At 34.4% G+C, this 23221-nt stretch overlaps 1 protein-coding gene across 1 annotated transcript; it reads left to right on the top strand.

Moving 5' to 3' along the window:
* The first annotated feature begins 1394 nt into the window (after positions 1-1394).
* On the top strand, positions 1395-22278 carry LOC128858705 (CCR4-NOT transcription complex subunit 9). The gene is made up of 6 exons (XM_054095180.1): positions 1395-1552; positions 1970-2083; positions 19408-19788; positions 19863-20057; positions 20126-20217; positions 20285-22278. The coding sequence occupies exons 2-6, from the start codon at positions 2030-2032 to the stop codon at positions 20463-20465; spliced, it is 903 nt and encodes a 300-aa protein (XP_053951155.1). The 5' UTR covers positions 1395-1552; positions 1970-2029; the 3' UTR covers positions 20466-22278.
* Positions 22279-23221: the final 943 nt, after the last annotated feature.

Raw genomic sequence — 23221 nt, 5'->3', positions numbered from 1 at the left:
CTCCGAAATACAACCAAACTTTACGAAACCCATTTTCAATACTTACTTAACAATGTGCGTAAGTTTGGTTTAATTCGGTGCAAAGACACGGCGGGTCCACGTTTTGGCATATATTTCCAGACCCTAGTCATCAATAGGTATGAAAATTACCCCGTATTAAAGCACTTATCAACAGCTTTCATTTGATACCCATATTGTACATACACAACCAAAGGTTACCCGGGTCCACGTTTTGACCTATATCTCGAGACCCCAGTCACGGAGCGGCATGAAAAATACTCTGTACTAAAGCATTCACCAACAGCTTCAATTTGATACCCATATTGTACATACACATCCGAAGGTTACCCGGGTCCACGTTTTGACCTATATCTCGAGCCCTATCCACCAATAGGTATCCAAACTATACGGAAACCATCTTCAATACCTTCTTAACAATGTGTGTAAGTTTGGTTTAATTCGGTGCAGACACGGCCGGTTAGCGAACACACACAAAAAGTTGACTTTATTTTATATATACGAGTTTTTTCAGTTAGTGTCCGAAAAATCCAAATATCTTACGGAACCCTATTTTTTTCCAAAATAAAATGTAATCCATGTTACTCTTGGATAATGTAGTTTTCTAATGGTGAAAGAATTTTTAAAATCGGTCCAGTAGTTTTTGAGCCTATTCGTTACAAACAAACAAACAAACAAACAAACAAAGTTTTCCTCTTTATAATATTAGTATAGATATAGATAGACTCTAAAACCGCCCGGATATAATGTTGCCGCTGTTTTTAGTGACCTGGGCGGAGCAAATATTTAGTGAGTTAAGAGCCGTTACTTAGTTTATGCCCATTATTAATGCAACAATAATTAAATTTTTTGTTCCAAATGACTAAGTTGTTATAGTAGTCTCAATTTTACTGTTTGGGGAACCTTGCAGGATTCATCTGATATATGCTGTACCCACGGGTTCCCAACATAAGGGAAGAGTAAATCACTATTCGACGAAGTCAAAAACATTGAAACATTGAAAGTGCAAATGGCTTGAATGCATTGCTATCTTCACAGAGGTTGCAGACACTTAATTTTTATTCGGAAGAGGTTTTACATTATTGTAATGAATTCTGTATATGCATATATTGAACATATTGTAGTAATTTCAAAAAATTAATTAAGTATATTTTAAAATTTTTGGCCATCCTTCAACAGAACAGAAGCAAAAGCAAAGGTCTATCTCGAGTCGAATATGTTAGCTGGTTGTATCTTTCTTCTTTCATTGAACAAATTTATCGTAACCTCATTCCTTTCAATCATTTACAATAACGTTTCTGTGTTTTTAGTCCAGCTGAAAATGCGCCACTCTTATATAAAATTCCCCCAAAGGGTATAACGTCTTTTGGGGTAGTCAATACTGTCACAAAGTGTTGGTCTAGTTGGGAACGAGAACTGAATTTTTTCGCTTTCAGAAATTGCTGTGTTTTCACAAAGTTCGGTCCGTAAAACTAATATAAAAACTAACTTTTGATAAAATAAGTGTTATATATTGAGAATTTAATAAGTACAAGTAAGTTAAAATTTAAAATTTGTGGAAATTGCAAATTTGTGCTCAGTCACTAATGGTATTGTGTGTGTGTTTGACGTGATTGCGAAGTGCGATAAAGCAAGTGGTCGAGAAAGAAAGAAATGGAATAAAAAATATTTTCATTTATTTGGCGATAACGAGTTCCTATGCAAATTTAAATAAAAAATTAGATTTTCCGAAAATAAATTGCTACTTTTTAGCTTTACGTTTTTATTAATTTACCAATATTGCCGTGATATATATATACAGTAAAAATTTCTTTTCAATTCGGGTGCCGCCGCCATATTTGTGAGCATTTTCGCGTTTTCAAAGCGAACACAGCCGACTGCTCAGCATATGTATATTTCGCAAAAGAGAAAAGCAAATAATAAGCAGTTATTCGATTGAAAATTTTTACAGCCACACTTCACCAGTGAATAATCTTTAACGTGGAATCGATAAATAAATCCAAAAATTATAATGAGTGCTCAACCTAGTCCCGCCTGCATGACTCCATCAACCGAACAGGAAAGGGTAAGTTCGACGGGTTATTAATTTTAATTACTTGACCGCATGTAAATACATGCGTTTTGTACATATTTCAAACCATTTCCTTATAAAATGTCCAGCAAAGTGTATGTGGCAATGGTAAACATTTACCAACGTCAATATGTATACGTATGCATGTATATTTGTAACTGGTCATTAATGAATGACATCTGCCTGGTTGTCAGGTATTTTTGTCGTTTGCATACATGTGTCTGTAGTGTTCGGCACTTCTTATAAGCATAGCACAGGTCTTTTGATGTTTCTTTTATGAAAATCCTAAGTACACGAAAGGAATATGTCTTCATTGCTATTATATACATAGCTATATATATATATATATATATATATATGTATATATTCTGAACTATATGCTCATACTCGTATATTATAGTGATTTATATGTATTCCTATTCATACCCGCTTACCTAGGAAATATGCAAGGTGTAGAGATAAACACCGATATCATTAAATTTCGCTTTAATAGTTTCCTCGTTTTTTGTTTTTTATTTCGTTTCTTCACAACTTTTATTTACGTATATAAAGTTGTTATTGTATTTGGTTGTATACAAGATTCTCTTTGTTTCGCAAATTGTGCTAATCGTCAACAAACAGGAAGTTTGTACGGTCCACTAATATTTCGAGGAATTTGAGCAGCAATTCAGCTAGAAAAGAAGTAGTAGAACTTTATAAACACGTATCAATGCTTTATGGTAGATTCGAATATAATTTTAAAATATGAAATTTGTATAATACGATATTTCCATGTGCATCTCTTTCACCCCGTGGCTAAGGTATGAAAATTTTAAAAATTATGGTCGAAAATTTTTTTATGAGACTAAAACATAATTAGAGTCTTATTTTGGTCTGCCAAATGTTCTTACTAATTTTTGACGACTAGATGAATTTACTTCAAAACTTAAATTTTTTCAATTAAAAAAATTATGTATACATTAAATTTATTCTAAATTACAAATATCTCAACTTGCTTGTATAAATAACAAATGACCACTAGAATGACAATCGATTTTCTATTGGTCACACTTTCTGAAGTTACGTATAAACGAATATATAAGAAATTCAACAAACATTCTGAACAAGAATATCTGGCAATTTAGGAATCAGGTTTCAAATGGAGATGCTCCTTGGAGGAAGGCGGCTATATAGTATAAGGAATACAGGCATAGTTAAAGGAAAAAAGAAGTAATATTTAGAAAACTGGATCTTTATGATGTGAAGTAAATTAAAAGATAGGCAAAGGAAATAAATGTAAACTATATCATCAATAGTTTGCTATCATTAAAAGAAAGAGCTAAATATTCTACGACAGTATAAATAAAATAACGACATTCCCAAATCATTTATGGGGATTTTTTATGCTGCTATAACAACAATAACAAAAATATAAAATAAGCAGGTACCAAACGATGAGTGAAGTTCAAAGTTAATACGAAGGTGATTAACTAATTGGAGTAAATCCGTTATACATTTGTTCCTGTTATAACAACATAAACATCCCCCATAAATGTTTGGGAAATTCTGCTGGCGTGACAGTTCTTGGCCGTTACTTTTTACAGTCTTGTAAAAAGTACCAACACATGTAGCTTAAATCTTTATAAATTTGAATTAAAATTAAGCGAAGTTTTAGAAGCACAGTTCTATATAATCCAACAAGTTTGTAAATAATCCTTTTCTAAAAAAAAATAAAACTGTTGAATCCTTCATTTGCTCATTTCCACTCTTTCCCCGATAACACAGAACTGTAGTATCCCATAGATATGATTTATATGTATGTACATACGTACCTGCACAATTCATATGTGTAATAACCAAACTTCCTTTGAAAGTTTGTTTTAAATTTATACGATTATTGTGTTTGTTTTTTTCTTGTGTTATAAAAACATAATTTGTAACAAAGAATCTCTTGTAGAGCTGTATTTTTGTCCATCATTTTGTCCTACATATACATTAATGCACGTACATATATATGGGGCATTCTTCGCCAACCGGACACCCCCATCTGCCCAGAACAGTTTTTATAAAAAAAATTTTTCCCTATGCCGAAATAAAAGCTTATGTCATGTACTTTAATTTGTCATGTGGCACTTTTTAAATATTCAAGATGGACGACGAATATTGACAAATATGTTGGAAGCTTAACAAAAGATTCGAGTCTGCAGCACCAGTACCAGAAATACTAAAAAGCCATTCCTTCCAAATCTCAAACAAAAAGGAAGTGATTATTAAAAGATTTTCCAATTCTCCAGAAGAAAAAAAAGTTTTACTGTGAAAAAAATCCTGTATTATGAAAAAAAAATTCCAATTTCAGCAATTTCCTTCAATATTTATATTCAGCAGCGAACCCAGAAACCCCCGAGCATCATGTCAATATTCGTCGTCCATCTTGAATATTTAAAAAGTGCCACATGACAAATTAAAGTACATGACATAAGCTTTTATTTCGGCATAGGGAACAATTTTTTTATAAAAACTGTTCTGGGCAGATGGGGGTGTCCGGTTGGCGAAGAATGCCCCATATATATGTACGTGCATTAATGTATATGTAGGACAAAATGATGGACAAAAATACAGCTCTACAAGAATGCCCCATATACATACATACGTATTTGTTCAGATGTCAGCAACATTCTTATACTTGTAGACTTCAATAATAGAAAAAGACTTCGTACGAAATTTGAGAAGGAACCAGCACATGAAGTATGTAGTCGGTTTACCGAGTAGTAAAATGAATGAAAGAACCTTCGATAATAGGTGGAGAGCAGCAATATTTGTTTTCTCTATGTACTACAGACCAATGTTATGTACTTGGTTGGGTTGGTGCTGTTTAGTGGTGCGATGACGGACGACAAGGTCGTACATTGGCCCACAACACATCACTTGACATTATGTACATACATACACACATGCATAAGTTTATGCGAAATGGAAACTATCGCGACCACATGAAGATACTGAAAAATATCGTCAAACCACAATTAACAACGGAATGCAAGTGCACACATATATTCATACATGCTTCTGTTTTCTATGTGATACTGTGATATATCAAAGGCAATATTCTAACGAAAACCATCATGAAAATGTAACGAATGAATTCTAATTAGTAATAAAAATAATGCGTAGCATATAATGTATGTAAATTATCTGGTTTAAGCTGAGTTTTTCTCTGCAAGATGTGTTATGAGAACTTATCTGTTTATAACAAATGTAGAGCCCGACGACAGGCAGTTCTACATAACCGGAACGACCCGGATTTATATCCGTACATGTATGGGGAATTTTTAGGCTGCTGCAATAACAACAACAACCTAAAATTGAATGTCACCGACTGGTATATAGTTTTTATGAGAAACCTCTTTTGGATTTCGCTTTTAAATTTATGAAACTCGGCCTGAGTAACATCCTGAAGAATTGCAAGTTTTTGTAGTTGTTGGGTCTATTACAGTTTTTTTTAAGGCGGTCGCTCTTCGGCAGCCAATGGCAAACATTTGAGTGTGTTTCTGCCATGAAAAAGCTCCTCATAAAAAACCTTCTGCCGTTCGGAGTCGACTTGAAACTTAGGTCCATAATATTTTCTTGAAACTTTAATTATTTAATTAACTAGGGCAAACCCAGTTGTATTATAAACAGCTTATCCAAAAAAGAAAAAAAAACAAATAATTTTTTTATATGTATTAGAAAGCGTAAACTTTTCTCATTGTATTAATAAGTGTGAGCTTTTATTGTAATCCCACCTTTTAAAATGTCTTAAGTGACACGTGAATTTACATATTTATATAAAAATGCTCACGGATGTGACGTAAGTGGCATTAAATGTTCACATACCGTCGGAAATAAAGAAATGTAATAGTAAGTAGAACAACAGCTTTTGTTTAGCGCGTATTTTTTTTTTAATTTTTATATTTGTTTTAATTTTTTTTATATTTTTTTTTATTAATTTTATTTCTGTTTTTTTTGCAATAATTATTAATCGTAATGATTTAATTATTTATTTAATCCGCTATGAAAAATAGTTTAACGAATTGACATCGAATTTTCTGGACACCGAGTTTAAATTTATCTCTAGTGCGCTGGCCCAATGACCTGCTCAGGTCTTAAGACTCACAGGGAGTGAACCACAAGTGACTAGATTCCCCCCATATTATAGAGTTCTGCTCCCGCAACCGCTAACGTAAATTTCACAAGGTTATCACGACTCGCGTCATTCCCGTTGGTTATTGCAGGAAATAAGGCCATAAAGCGTTCCCACGACAGTCGGTTCTACGTAACCGGAACTACCTTCATTCCCCAAATATGTATGGGGAATGTGTATGCTGCTACAACAACAACAACATAACACCATAAATACACCGATAATTCGCGGGCTTAACTAAAATTGTCACTGCGAGAGGACTGTGTCAGTAGCGCTAGACTTATCAAAGGCTTTCGATACAGTTAGCTATGTATTCCGCGCTACTAGATGACATTCAACAGTCGATCATCCCGCTTGGACTGAAGAGGTGGTCCTCAAACTACCTGTGTGGTCAAGACTCGTCAGTAATATTTCGAGACCAAAACTCAAAACGGAGAAGGATAAAGTCGGTGTACTTGCACGAGCGGTGACTGCATCGCACCGGCAGGGCTTGATGAACTGTTACAACACTAACAATATCTGGCATTAATTGATTCAGAATGATCGTGTCCTAGAGCTTTGCGCAAAACTGAAATCTTTGTTAAGGGAACGTCTAGTAATAATATTTTTTTTATGTGCACATGTAATAAATAAATAAATAAAATAAACCTGTACATATATGCCAGAGTATACTACAAATCCAATTCGAACTATTATATACATAAATCTGCACAAGGCTGGTAGATTACACGGTTTTTGCCTTTTGAAGAATAATTGAAAAAGTAACTTTGGATTTTATGTCATAGGGGATTTGACGGCACCAGGCGAAAGAAATGAACGTCAGCTGATTCTTTCAAAATCGTTGACAGCCGCTTAACGGCCTTCAAAATTCTCTCCACTCTGTGTATACATATTATACTATGTATATACATATGTATGTAACTGATGGGTGCGAAGTAATTCTAAAATGAATATTACTGCTTCCTTTTATGGAATACTAAAATAACTGGAAAATATAATTCTTAAAAATACGTTTTTTCCAATGTGCTCCGGTTTTTAAAAACAAATTGAAAATCGTGAATTCTGCATACAATTAAAGCCGAAATTGCGAAAAAATCCATTTACAAATAAGCGTAAGTACTGAAATGAGTAAAAATGAAAGGCCAGCAGCAATCGGATTTTGTTTACCAATAACACAGCAATCATTTTTTGTTATTATTTCGTTTTATACAACTTACCTAACGTGCACAAATGAACGTATAAAAATGTTAATTTAAGTAGGCACATACATACATACATACACACATATGTACATATGTAGTTATTTAGATTCATGCATATACTCGTATGTATATCTGTGAATATATGAACGCGTAGTCATGTATGTATGTAGGTATAGGCACAGACACATGGACTCAGGTATAAATTGCGTTCTAAATGAATTCGGGCGAACACAAAAACTTCTGTTTTTATCGCATTAATAAATAATTTTTTTTTTATTGTTTTTTATACATAGTTGAGGTTGAGGTTGAGGATTGATTGTACATGTGTATGACAAAATTGAAACAATATATGTATGCATGTAATACGAGTTTTGGGACTCACAAAACTTAATTTTTTTTAAATATTTTTTTCCATGATAAAGTTTTGATAAAAAAATTTATTTTGTGTGTTATTTACGGCTTTGAAATTGTTCTAAATTCAATTTAGTACAGCTTCGGTAACAAAAATGAAATATAATCAATAAATTTGTCAATTCTTAATCACAATGTTTAAGTTTGAAGATAATATAGTGTAGAAGTAATGTTGAAGTTACAGTATGCAAAGTTCGTATTAGTACACCCTCTTACAAATAAAAATACTACGTATATTTTCAAATTTACTTTAAAGCAATTGATTTCAATCATAGTGCGGTTTGGTATAATTCATAAAAAAATAGAATAATAACAAAAACTCCGAAACATTTGCATAGAATTGAAAAAAATAGCTTTAGTAGCAGTGTAGCTATTTCTACTGCAGGCAAAATTCGTATTAGTACACTTAGTATGCGTTGAATTTGTAAACAATTTGTTGGTATTTACCGTTATTTTCGAAACGATTGTGTTAAACATTCAATGTTTAACCTTGGGCAGTTGCGTTTTAGTAGCCATTTGTTGAAGTTCGCGGACTTAGTTTGTAATGTCGCCTAAAGTAAGTGAATTATCAAACGAAACTAGGATATTAGTAATAAATATGAACAAAAACGGAAAATCTTTACGCGAAATTGCGAGAACATTGCAGAAAAGTGTGTCTACAATACAAAACGTAGTCAAAATTTATATAGACAGTGGAAGGATTGACAAAAACCTTCGAAATGAGAACAGGGCAAAACTTGGACAGAGGCACAAGACTTATTTGAAACGCTTTACCAGGAAAGATCCCACCGTCAGTGGAGTTTCACTAGCTGCAGAACTAGAAAAATACTTTTCTATCAAAGTTACACCTCAAACAGTGCGCTATTATGTAAAAAAATTGGGATTTGGAAGCAGAACTGCGGTTAGAAAGCCGTATGTAAGCTCAGTCAATAGAAGAAAGCGTGTTATATTCGCCAGGCAATATTTCAACAAAAATATGCGGTTTTGGAAAAGGGTAATTTTTTCGGACGAGTGTAAATTTAATATAAAAATGTCCGATGGACGCATAAAAATTTGGAAAGAGTGTAATACTAGCCTTCAAAAACGAAATCTGCAGCCTTCTTTCAAGCACGGTGGTGGTTCTCTGATGGTATGGGGATGTTTCGGGGCAAACGGAGTAGGAAAGTTGCATTTTATTGATGGAATTTTGACTGCGAGGCAATATATTGATATTTTAAAAAAGAATTTACGCAAAAGAACAAAAAAATTGGGTTGCAAAAAAAAATTTATATTCCAACAAGATAACGACCCTAAGCACACGGCGTTGGATAGAAGGTTATGGATCCTTTATAACTGCCCAAATTATCTCAAAACACCACCACAAAGCCCGAATATTAATCCCATAGAAAATTTATGGTCGATTTTCGAAAAGCAACTGAAACATCATCAAATAAGGAACCGAGAACATTTAAAAAAAGTCCTCAAATCAGAGTGGAAGAAGATTTCTCCAAATCTCACAAAAAAATTGGTAGAATCTATGCCGAAGAGATTGTCTGCTGTTCTAAGGCAACGAGGGTATCCTACAAAATATTAATTTTCTGAACTATCTTTTATTTACTCTTTAAATCATTAAAAATACATGTGTACTAATACGAATTTTGCTTCTGTGAAAAGTGTTAATTTTTTTCTTTCTTATTTTTTTTTGCAATTCAATACACTTTGTGAGCGGTTTTGTTATTTGGCCTTATTTTAGTTAATTATCTATAAAATAAAACGGTTTCAAGCATTTGTTTTAAAATTAATTTGAAAATATACGTGGTTTTTTTATTTATAAGGGGGTGTACTAATACGAATTTTGCATACTGTAGAAGTTCAGCTAGATAAACAATTAATTGCGTTTGCAAGTAGGAAAATATAAGTATGAATAGTTCAGTTATGGTTTTTATGTTTAGACAAATATTTGCTGCCTATTTAATTAAGGAATCGCGTTTCAACGTTATGAATGAAGTTTCGGATCTTTGTGTAATTCATGATTCAAAATTCCTATCTTGGAGTCATTTAAATTACATAATTTCTGAGTCATATTCTACATTTGCCTTTATTCGGCGCTTCACTTTCGACTTTATTGATCCATATACGCCAGTTATTTTTTACCTCACTTGCATGATCTAAGTTGGAGTAAGCTGCCTTTATATGGGGGTCGCATCACCGTTGCGATATAAATATATTGTACTTGAACGGATTCCAAAGAATTTTTTTTTTGGTTTTCTCAGATTACATAATCTTGTTGATCTGCCTTAATAAATTTGATGTATTTACAAAATAGAAGGAGTATTCTTTCACTCTGCTTTAACTTTGATATCATCAGTAGTGTAATTGATTATCCCACAGAAGTCGATTCTACGTTACCCCGATTTATAACCGGACAAAGACTGGAGTGCAGCAGAATTCCCCGTAATTGTATGGGGAATGTTTATGCTGCGACACCCACAACAAAACTATCCTCAAGTTTTAGAGTGCATTTGTTTTTACATTTCACAAAAAACAAAACACGGGGAGTAGTGATTTATTATTTCTGGAGCGAGATAGAACGGTTTACGCCTGATATGCTGGAACACATAGAACATTGAAATAATTTAATAAAATTTCAAATTCTTCAGATTTTGATGTTTTATCTTCAACGCAAACTTTCAAATTGTGACTGAATGAGTTATATACAGTGTAGTCTCACCTAACGCATTCTAGATAAAAGATCCAACTAAGGATTCAAAACACGGGTAAAACACAGCTATCATATAATGAAATAAGAGTCTTTGAGGACTTACTGAGTGCACTATAGTTTTTTAATCTCTTATTTAAAGACTATGCTACAATACATGATGGAAAGAATAATGAGATGGCGCCTATCGTGGTCCCGTTACTTTGCTCTCAGCGAATTTGACAACGAGTTACGTGATTTTAGCTCCAGTATGGCCAGATTACCATTTTCGTAACTTGATTTAGCTTTTTGTTTTGTTATTTAGTCTCGGAGTTTTAGTTCTTTCTTCATGACATTTTTCTAGCCTGTTCTTATTAAAATGTAATGTTTATAATTTTGTAAAATATACATTTTTAAAGAATTAGTTAAATAATTCACTAAGTTTTATTTAGCTTTACTTTTTTTAACATCTGGTGGCATTGCCCTCGATTGCCGGTGTTGTTGGTGTTCTTCTGCTTTCGGCAGTCAAATCTCTCTCTCGCTACTGCAGAGTTGCCTAGCTTTGGATAGAAAAACGCACTAAAATGCCCATTTAAAGAAAATAAAATATTAATTTTTTGTTAAATTACTTCAAGAAATTTGAATGCGTGACAAATTGTGTTTAAATTGTGCGTTATATATATATTTATAGTTATGTACAATTTAATTTATGAGTTTTTTTTTAAGAGAAACTCTTTTGTTAAGAGAAATTTTTTTGTTAAGAAAACGACTTTTTTGATATATTTGAGGTTATGTAACAATATAAGGTACTCTTTTTGTAAAAATGTCATTATGGCTTCTCCAGTATGCTCCAGTATGTTCTATGTCCCATTAAGAATTAAGGACCGGAAGAAATGATTACACCTCTATGGTTTTAATTCGCATTTAGTAAATTCAAACGCCTTTTAAAATGTGTAAAAAGGTTTTCAATCTTAAGAAGAGTTGAGAGAGGCACATTTAATATTCTTGCATAAAAAGGAGCAAAAAATTAAATTCACACTTTCAAAATATCAAATTTTATAAGAACCAACTAATTTTCATTAGTACTAAAATCTTCTCAGAGTCGCCTTTTTTAACCTTCTTTTGTATGATAATACAGTTTTTTTTTAACCTAAGTTTCGGTAGCTTTAAATTAAAAAAAAAAAGAAACAAACACGAAACTTCACAATTTTCGCATATTCGGTATAAAAAAGCACTAAATTTAGAGCAAATGGTTGGCAATGCTGCACAACTTGGAAAAACATGACGTCACGTACTCTCTGATGGGTGCAATCTTCTTTCTATCATTCTTGGCTACAATACATCCTGCAATGGAAAAATAGCTTTTTTTTTTGTTTTTTTTATTAAAAATTGGAAAAGTAATGAATTATTTACAATCTCAATGATTTTAAAGCATTAGCGGCTAGGCCAGCGGCTTTATGTATCATAAGTATGGCATTTATATAAGTATATTAATATTCATGTAACATTTATATTTCAAAGTAAAAATTAATTTTGCAAATAAAGTGTATAAAACTATTTATGTTTTCTGCGTTTACTTCGGACAGGAGTTCTTCTATTGTGTGGCTTGATGTTGATTGCCTTATTGAATGCAATGCTTCACAATTTGTAATGATGTTTCGTTGCAGAATTGACAAACATGGTTTTGTGGATTATTGTTTCGTAAGAAGTTGCTGCCGTGGGTCAGGCGTGTATGTCCAAGCCGAAAACGGGTATATATACTCGTGCTTTGCCTTGTGATTGTTGTTGGTAAGATTAGAGGGATGAAGCTTGGATTAATGCATTTATAATAATGGTTTATGTTTTGCCATCGTTGTGACATTTGATGTCGATTTGTTTTGTTGGTTGCGTTTTTTAGGTCGATCTTGTTAAAGTTGTATGTTGTGTAACGTCGATTTGGTGGCAAGTTTTGCTGCTGCTTTTTGCTTGTGTGTTTCCGTGTATTGCAATGCGGCTAGGGATCCAAAACAACTTTATTTTTTCCGGGTTTGATATTAGATATTAATATTGTATATGTACTGTATATAGAACGAACGTGCAGGAAACATTTCCCTCATCTGGGTTCCTGGGCACAGGCACATAGAGGGAAATGAAATTGCCGATGAACTTGCCATGAAGGGGCGGCAGAACCGGTTCCAGCTGCCCCCTTCTCAGTCATCGGTATCCCCTTGGCCGCCGTTAAAGGGAAACTACACAACTTCATTCTAAGAAAAGCGCAAGACAGATTGAGGTCAGTCTCATCGTGTGCCATTTCAAAAGCACTATGGCCTCAATACGATAGAAACAGAACGGTTAAGGTGATGGGAATCCCCCGTCATTCAATTTCCAAACTCATTGCGGTGATCACTGGTCACTGGGTGATCGGCACTCATGAGGAGAAGCTTGGAATTCCGTACAACCCCTATTGCAGAAGCTGTGGGGATCCTGCAGAGTGTTCCACAGTCTCTTTCTTTGCAAATTTTCCAGCCTAGATCCCTTTTCTCTCCTCCGCTACATCAACAGCTCTGGATGGCTGTATACGGTTTTCTCTCCTCCCTAAATCCTCTCACAGGTAGTGGTCCACATTATGGTATCAAAACGGCACGTAATTGCTACTTGTAGTGTACTTGGGGTACTCTTGCCATCCTACCTACCTACCATACCTACCTACTGTATATAGGAAGGCCTACTTCATGTTTGTGGCATAATCATTTCTCGGATAAGCTTTAAGTGTCAAATCTCATCTAATCTTACGTTGGAGAGAGGGGGGGTCTCGGCAAATATCACGCAATTTTTTTCTGATTGATACAAAAAAATTGTACATGCTTAAGATTTAATCTCAAGCGTAATCGTAGTATGATTAAGATCATTCACTAATTCGTTCAAAAGAAAATAATTTCATTCATACTTCGACGTTATACATTACTACTGTCAAACCACCATATTTGTTTTATACCAAATTTAATCTGAATTTGCGGTACAGTGTAGCCCGACGGTTGTTTTCGCGCCACTATGAGCCCAACGCCCTATCACTCAGGTTGACGTTTGACAAATCATTTGCTCCATTTCTAATACGCGTACCGATTCAACCGCTGAATGCCTTCATCAGCACGCCTATTGATCTCTATTGCCCAAGTATACGTGATGATTTAGAGAAAATATGCTACAGTACATGCGGTATTTACTTCGCATCTATCACAAGAGCTGCAGAGCACAGGAGAGCAAAGTGCGACCCTCACGGATTGTCACAAGACGAGCTAATGAGTTACTGCGCGCAAGCGTCAACGGCTTAGAGTGGCTAGATTAGAACGAAGTTGAAGGAGCACATGATTTTACTGAAAATCATATGGACATGTTGGTCCCAATAGTCTCTCTTGAAACCGCGCATGATTCTCCATGGACTGAATTAGAGTAGATATTTTTTTTTTAATCGCAGTAGTTACGATTTAAGTCTTCTATTGTTAATTTTTTATCACACTTATAACTCTCAACAATATTGATTACTAGTCTTAACTAGTCGTAAATAAAAGCACGAAGCAAATTTTTTTTCTTTTTACAATAACAATCCAACGCGTTTACATAAGAAACCCACATTTTGAAAAATCTCACGTGAGATTGGGGGATGGGGGAGGGGGTTGAATAAAATCTCACGACATCTCACCAGGGGGGGGAGGAAGGTCAGAAAATTGAAAAAACACCTCACGTAATTTATGGACGCCCCCTAATAGACTCATTTGCCGCTTTAGGACATAAATTCATCATTGCTTTGAACTTCTTTCCGCTGATTTTATTGATTTTGCTAATTAATCCTTCTAGGCTAGTTAAGATAAATCCTTCCTTTGATAGTTATCCGATGTGGACTAAGTAATACAGTACTGGTATATTCTCAAATTGATATATGTATATATACATAAGTGCAGTATTTGGAGACCAGTATATGCACATCCATACTTACATATGTGTAAATACCTACGTATGTATGTACATATATGCTCCTGCTCTAATTCTCTTGCTTGTGAGCAACTTAAATAACTGGTTTTCTTCTTCTTATCGGCAAGTTGATATCACTGCATCTGCTCCCACTACAACACTACTAACAAATATACAGCCAACCAGTCGCTATTTTTGAGTTTTCTTTTTTGTTTTTTCTTGTTCTGTTGACTTCACATGATTCACACATTTGGGCTCACAAACAACAAATTACATATGTACACGCATACATATTTATGCACGTACAGTATACTTTAATTTTGTTTTTGGTTAGTATTCAGGCAAGAAAACAAGTACCACAAAAACATTATGAGTATGTATGTATGGAAATATGTGTATATACGCATAAGGTAATTATTTTGTGCGTGCTTTATATTTGGAAGAATTCAAAATAAGAAGTTGTGCGTTCCGAAGAAAAACAATTATTACATAATGGCTTGGTATGTTCATATAAGCATATATACATATTTATATATGCATGCATGTATGTACTGCCATGTATGATATAAAAATATGCGCATATTTATCATTTTGATAGCTACTTTTAATATTCTGTTAGGTTTTCTAGAAGCAAGTTGAAGCAAAAAAAAAAAAACATTTTGTTGACTGTTGCTTTTTTGGCTTCATCCTAGATGACTAAACATTTAACGAGATTTCTGCACAAAATAAATAATTTGTCGAGTGCATTCTTCTTCGTTCCCCCGATATCAAAACTCAATTGCCTGGTTGGTGTATTGAGGCATCTTGAAAGTGTAGAGCTAAAAGTTTTCTAAAATGGCCGACAATAAAAAATGTAAGTTTACGGCACAGAATTAAAGGGGACGGATAACATATCATTCTCTTGTCGAGAGGGGAACAATATAAAATACCTTCTCTCCTCCCATAAAGACCTGACCAGATTGGTGTAACTGCAGGTCGAAGGGCTGCTACCATTCCCATTGGCTGCACGGTCGCAAATCAATCGGTTGTTCAGTTATTCCAAAGTACCCGAATATGTTGATTTTGTCATCCTTATTATGATTGCTCCAGTTGCAGGGTGGACAAGAAGTACTTCACTCCAAATGTGTGATCACTGATCATTTCATATTTTCAATGCTGTTACTTTTACAAGAAATATTAAGAGCCAATTTACGCGATGACTTTTCACGCGTTTAATCCGGGATTTGTTGCAAGGCAAATACGAACACAAACGGTCGCAACGGGTTAAAAATTACCACATAATATATGTATGTATAGGTGTATAATTAATTAAATAATAGGACTATGAATAAGTTCGTGCGGTTTTTTTCGAAATTTGAAACTTTATTGACGTAAAATGGTTACAAATTTAATATTCAAAATATTGTCCATCGCTTACTACTACTTTTTCCCATCTTTCTGGCAATTCACGGATTCCCTTTGTGAAAAATTCGGTCGGTTTTGCCGCAATCCACGAATCGATCCATTTTTTGACTTCATCGTAATTACGGAAGTGCTGGTCAGCCAGGCCATGTTGCATCGATCGGAAGAGATAGTAATCGGATGGCGCAAGGTCTGGACTATACGGCGGGTGGGGTAGGACATCCCATTTGAGCGTTTCTAAGTATGTTTTGACCACTTGTGCAACATGTGGCCGAGCATTGTCATGTTGCAAAATAACTTTGTCGTGTCTATCGGCGTATTGCGGCCGTTTTTCTCGCAGTGCTCGGCTCAAACGCATCAATTGTCGTCGGTAGACATCCCCCGTAATCGTTTCATTCGGTTTCAGTAGCTCATAATACACAACACCCAGCTGGTCCCACCAGATACACAGCATAACCTTCAGGCCATGAATATTCTGCGCCGACGTCGATGTTGAAGCATGGCCAGGGTATCCATACGTTGCCCGACGTTTTGGATTGTCGTAATGGACCCACTTTTCATCGCCAGTCACAATTCGATGCAAAAAACCCTTTCTTTTGTGCCGTTGAAGCAGTTGTTCGCATGCCATAAAACGGCGTTCAACGTCTCTTGGCTTCAATTCATACGGCACCCAATGGCCTACCTTTCGGATCATTCCCATGGCTTTTAAACGTTTGGAAATGGTTGATTGATCAACTCCCAAAGTTTTTGCAACCTCTTCTTGCGTTTGAGCCGGATCTTGATCGAGCAATTCCTCCAATTCGGTATCCATGAACTTTGGCGGCGCACCCTCGCGTTCTTCGTCTTCCAAGCCAAAATCACCACTTTTAAAGCGTGCAAACCACTTCTGGCACGTTCGCTCAGATAGAGCATGCTCACCATAAACTTCCACCAAGATACGATGACTTTCGGCTGCTTTTTTCTTCATATTAAAATAATGAAGAAGAATTCCCCGCAAAAACACATTATTTGGCACGAAATTCGACATTTTCAAGTGTGGTAAAAATATTGTTGTTTACGCTTCAAATAAAAAACTTATACTGACGTTTGTGCCTTACGACAGTAGCTCTCCAATGAATGTTTGGAAATGTGGATCGATGGAATAATAATCAAGTTACGCCATCTGTTGTAAAACCGCACGAACTTATAAATAGACCTATTATTTAAATTATTATATACAATAATATTAAATATTTTACGTCTTTTGTTTCAATGCAGAAAAGTACTTGAAGCGGCAGGTCACGATATTTTGTAGAAAAAAGTTCGAAAAGGTTTTTATTACCTCTGTGGCATTTTTAAAGAAGTCTTCGAATATCTTCGTCCATTTATACAATGACATTTTTCTGGTGTTCCTTGGGTGTTTTTGACGTTTACGCGAGCAATTTTCTTTGGTCATTCACTTGAACACTGGTGCAGAATAAAAATACGAAAACGTGAATACGATGAAAGTGAATTGCACGAAAAACACCTCGCTTTCGCTGACCGTGCGTGCACGGCTATCCCGTTGACTTCTGTAGACTTTTTGCCACCACTTTGGCTCTAACTTAGTACTTCTTAGTTCAAATGCCTTAGTTCCGTTTGCTTTCAATACGTTTCTATTGTGTTTTTGAATAACTTTTAATAAATAAATAAATAAAAATTATTTTTAACGAAAGAAATATTTTTTTTGGCCTATACGTTCACCACTGCTTGTCTGTTTGTATACTGCAGCTGTCTAATTCACAAGTGTCAAATAGATTGACGTATGACGCCATTTGCAAAAAGTATAAATCTCTCATTTTGTGCCACCCTGTAGTTTTTCTTCTTGTATACTTATATACATACATACAGTCCTGTGCAAAAAAAACCGGACAGTCTGAAAACTCCATTTTTTGAAGTAGTATGGATTTTATCAAATATGTTTGAATGTGGTTATATTCCATTGTGTTTTTAATACAAAGGTATGAAATAAAATCAATAAATTTCATACGTGTTTTTAATATTTTGTATACTCTCAATATATTAATGTTATTATATACTCTTACAGCTAATTAATTCAAAACAAAATTAATTATTTCATTATAAATGTTATAATTTGAAGTTTTAATACTTGGTCGCACCGCCTTTCGCCTTAATTACCGCTTTAATACGTCACGGCATTGATGTAACTAGGGTTTGCAACAATTCCTCCGAAATATCGTTGTGCCAAGTGTCCATTATAATGTTATCCAGGTCAGTTTTGTTCTTCGGCTTTTTTTTAGCTGCCTGCTTCTTTACAATGGCCCAGAGGTTCTCAATTGGATTTAAGTCGGGACTGTTACCCCGCCATTCCAATTGGACAATTCCGTTTTTTCCCATAAATTCTTTTACCTGCAACAAATAAGGAATAAATCATTGGTTTTTTGATTCAACATTTAAACAAAACACTCGGGAGTTTTACCAAAGTCATAACTTACTTTGTGAGATCGGTGGCATGGCGCAGAATCGTCCTGAAATATAACGTCCGTTCTTAGAGAATACTGCTCCTCAATGACAGGTATTAAATGCCTATTTAAAATTGAAATGTAAGCATCTCTGTTCACCCGACCATCAATAAGAGTCAGTGCTTTCGTTCCGTCATAGCTGAAGCAGCCCCATACCATTCTACCAACTGACTGTCTTACAGTAGGCAGTATGCATCCAGTTTTAAATCCTTCGCCAGATCTGCGCCTCATATGGTGGATACCATCGGATCCAAAGAGGTTAAACTTGGATTCATCCGAAAAAATCACATTCTTCCAGTGCTCGACAGTCCAGTTTTCATGAGTTTTGGCCCATCGGTATCGTTTTTGACGAATTTTTTCGTTCAAAAACGGCTTTTTTGCAGGATGTCTTCCTACAAAACCGGCATTTATCAATCTCCTACGCACAGTAGATGAATCTATTTCGACGCCAGTTGCATCCAAGAACTCCTTCCTGATGTCTGCCGAAGATTTGAAACGGTCTTGGATACAAATCCGCTTAATCATCCGATCTTCAGCAGGCGACGTCTTTTTTCGTCGTCCAAATCCTTTCTTTCGCTCCGTTGAAACCGTTTCTGCAAATTTCTGTAAAAAATCTGCAACAGATGATTTGCTGAATCCTACTTTAGCAGCAATTTGACGGTACAGACAATTTTTACTGTGATAGTGCAATAATTTGCCCCTTAACGACAGCTCTCATTTGCTTCGATCTTGGCATATTTTTGATATTAACACTTGCCACGTATCAACTATTTCACTTATTGGTTAAATTATGATACAAATTAATTCAAAACTGTTCTATTTATACACAAAAAAAGCTACTTACCGCCAAGAAGCTTTATACTCAAGCTATAGAAATTTAAATAGGGTAAATTAGCTGTCCGGTTTTTTTTGCACAGGACTGTATATATCATATAAAAATATGTGTAACTCTAAAAACTAAGTATATATTTAGTTTTTCTAATCTCAAATTCTTTTATTTGCGTCTCCACCTAATACAGGTATTTCAATGGATCAACGAATTGGCCCATCCCGAGAGCCGCGAAACCGCTTTACTCGAATTGAGTAAGAAACGTGAAACAGTGACAGATCTGGCGCCAATGCTATGGCATAGCTTTGGCACTACTGCCGCCCTACTACAAGAGATAATTAACATTTATCCATCGATTAATCCTGCCACACTCACTGCGCATCAATCAAATCGTGTCTGCAGTGCGTTATCGTTGCTGCAATGCGTCGCATCGCACCCGGAGACGCGTACAGTGTTCCTTCAGGCACAAATACCATTGTTCCTGTATCCATTTTTACAAACCACATCTAAAACACGGCCATTCGAATACCTTAGGCTAACAAGTTTAGGCGTAATTGGCGCACTAGTTAAGGTGAGTTGCAGCGTAAGCAAATTTGTATAAATTTTTAAACTTAATGTTGCTCTTTTCCACTTCCCATCCACCAGGCTGATGAGCAAGAAGTGATAACTTTCCTTTTAGCAACAGAAATCATTCCACTGTGTCTGCGAATAATGGAAACCGGCTCGGAACTGAGCAAAACTGTAGCCACATTTATCCTGCAAAAAATATTATTGGACGAGAGCGGACTTTCGTATATTTGTCAAACGTATGAGCGGTTTTCGCATGTTGCTATTATTTTGGTACTATTTAATATGAGTTTTTTTCGCAAGCGAACACCAGTCGCTAACTAAATAATTTGTAATTTCAGGGCAAAATGGTAATACAACTTGCCAAGGAGCCCTCTGCACGTTTGCTGAAGCATGTCGTACGTTGTTACTTGCGTCTTTCCGACAATCCCAGGTTAGTGGCGTACAATCTTTGCGCAATGAAATCAAATTATCTGAAATATTTTCCTTGTATCTTATAGAGCACGTGAGGCTTTGCGACAATGTCTTCCAGATCAGCTGCGTGATGCGACATTTTCGGTATGTCTACAGGATGACAAATCCACGAAACACTGGCTACATTTACTCATTAAGAATTTGGAGTTGGGTGCTGTTGCGCCAACAGATCCACGTCAAATCGGCATGTCGCCTTTGACGTCGTAAACAGCAGCAAAAACGCGCCGTCTATAGTACATATACATATGAAGTGCAGCTAAAAGTGCTGTTGTTGTATGCTAAGAGTTATACACGCAGCGCAGTCCAAACAACAACCCAGCCAAGTATACAACAGAGACTTCAGACAGACACTCAGCCCCAACTAACTAGATTAAATTAAAAATACGCAAATACAAATGAAAATCTCTTTTTACTTAAAAATGTAATAAATAACCAATGGAAAGCAAATCAAATCAAATTACACACAACACCACAAGGGACTACTTAAATACTTAAACATAAACAACAAAAAAACAATTTAAAGTCGTGATAGTAATTGCAAAAATAGGAATGCATTATTAAATAAATAATAACTAAGAATTATGGTAATAAGGATAAAATATATAACAAAGGAGACTGTTTATATGATAAAAACATAAAGCAAAAATATGAAAAGAAATCCCAAATCCCAAAAAAAAAAAGAGAAAAACTAAATAAATTACTGATGAAAAATATAAGAACATTTATGTAGAAAAAGAGTGAATATTAATTAAATTATGTAATTAAGAATGGCGGTACCTAAAATAAATTGGAAATAATAAGAAATAAGTACACTTATACACATATTACATATGGGTAACACATTTACCCTTGCAATTTTGCTGTAAGAAAAAGCTGATTTCATTGCTTACTGCAACGTGTAACCAAGGTGAATGCACTTTGTTAGATTAGATAAGAAAGTCAAATGAATTGATTTTCCGTGCGGCTGTTCAGCTTTCCTCAGACGTTTGAAAAACATATAGATACAGGTACAGATATTGAACGAATATTATATTATATGTAGATTTTTTTTGGCAAACTTAGCTTAAATTAATGGAAAGTGCAGAAAAATAGTATTTTAATTAAAATTTGTGAACATAAACTAAATACGTTTTTTTACATATAAATTGTTGTATTGACTATATATTGTTGTATTGATTACAGCAGAAAACGAAATAGTTCTTTAAATTCTACATACTTAGGCAACGATTATGAAATGGAGTATTAATATTTCAATTAAATGGGCAGAAACTCTGTGTAATATGAATGTTATGAAATGAGCGAAGTGAAAAGTGAAGCATTAATATAATAAGTTCGCCAGAAAATATTCATTAATTTCGCATTAAAGTACGAAGCACGCATTTCCCCTGAATGCCTTAAAAGCATTTGCTAACAAATCACAAGGAACGTTTTGGTTTTTTTTAATTGCTATTTCTAAGCTATTAAATAACAGCTACAGCCTACAGTCTATATACATAAGTCACTATACAAAAAATTTGTTATTGAATTGAGAAAATCGCTCGTGCTCATGCTCGTATAATTCTTTTTGTTTTATTGCAACCGGGTTGATGAACGCGTCACCGCACACTATCAGCGTTATATAATTGGAAAGCTATGTTTTTATTTTACTAACTAAGTCCACATTTACAGTAACTTATAGCAGATACGAGACACATTCATTTACATACTTACTGCATTGTATTCTACATTTGTTTTTCGTAGTAGCCTACGTCACTTAAGCGCATCCATTGCCGGGACAGGGACAGGGACTATTGGCTATGAATTGATGATATCTTTTGTGTATAAAAGTCTAGCATTAAGTAACTTATTTTTCGTTTTTTAAATTGAATGAAGCCAACATTAGCCGCTATTTGTATGAAGAAAACTAGTTGATTTAAATTACAAGCAATAATTGAATTACAAAAATTGTACAAAAACATAGTTTTAGTTCAAAATGATTGCCAAAAATAAAACTTAGCTGTAAATGCAAATGGAAAAAATTGCAACTCATTTTTTGTTCTTAACTGCCCTCAGTTGTGTGCTTAAAAAAGCGTACGAATTTCCGTTTATGTACAAATAATATTAATAATAATTCGTAAACTGAGTTGCCAACGTTTTGCAATGTACAGATTTATCAACAACCGTATTAGTAATAAACACTTTTGAAATGCTTTACAAATATAAAATTGAATGAAAATGTAATTTTATCAAAAATTTCAAAGCTATTTTATTTTGTTATAAACAATGCTGTGTATATTCTCAAATTGTTCACTTAAAAACACCAAACATTAGTGCTCACAAACACTAAAAAAATTTGAATGAAATTTATAAAGCTGAAGGGATAAAAATTGAAACGTTTTGATTAGTTTTTGAAAGCTCCAAATTAAATATTTATGTGCGTGAGACCTTTTATGCAAATCAATAATTGTTTCAATACGCAAATTCTGTTGATTAAGGGGTTACATGGGTTTCGTCGGGTAAAAAAAGGCATATTTTCAATATATTTTTTTCTATGTAAAAAATAATTTGTTTAATTCAAACTTTTTTCTGACTTATAGATACATATTTAAAGAATAATTTCTGAAATTAAAAAAAAAAAAATTAAAACTCCTCCATTGTGACGTCGTTTTCGGTGACCCCTCGAAGAAAAGTTGTGTCCGCGTTGTCAGCTCCTGAAAGGCTCATCAAAAATGAAAAAACAAAAATAAGTGTTTTAGTTAAGATCATAAACTCGTGCTTGAACGAAGGAAAGAAAAAAAAAAGTAAAAATTGGAATTTGGGAGACATTTTTGCAAAAAAATGAAAATTTCGGTCAAATTTGCTTGACATTTTGTTTTTTTTTAAATAGTTGTAATTGAAAAAAAAAAAAATCCTTCGTTCAAGCACGAGTAAATTGTACTTCGAACACCTGTGCAAAATTTCATCAAAATCGGTTGAGTAGTTTT

This window comes from Anastrepha ludens, chromosome 3 (assembly GCF_028408465.1).
Source record: "Anastrepha ludens isolate Willacy chromosome 3, idAnaLude1.1, whole genome shotgun sequence".
NCBI lineage: Eukaryota > Metazoa > Arthropoda > Insecta > Diptera > Tephritidae > Anastrepha > Anastrepha ludens.
The sequence above is the reverse complement of the archived record's forward strand: the minus strand, read 5'-3'. Positions and strand labels throughout refer to the sequence as shown.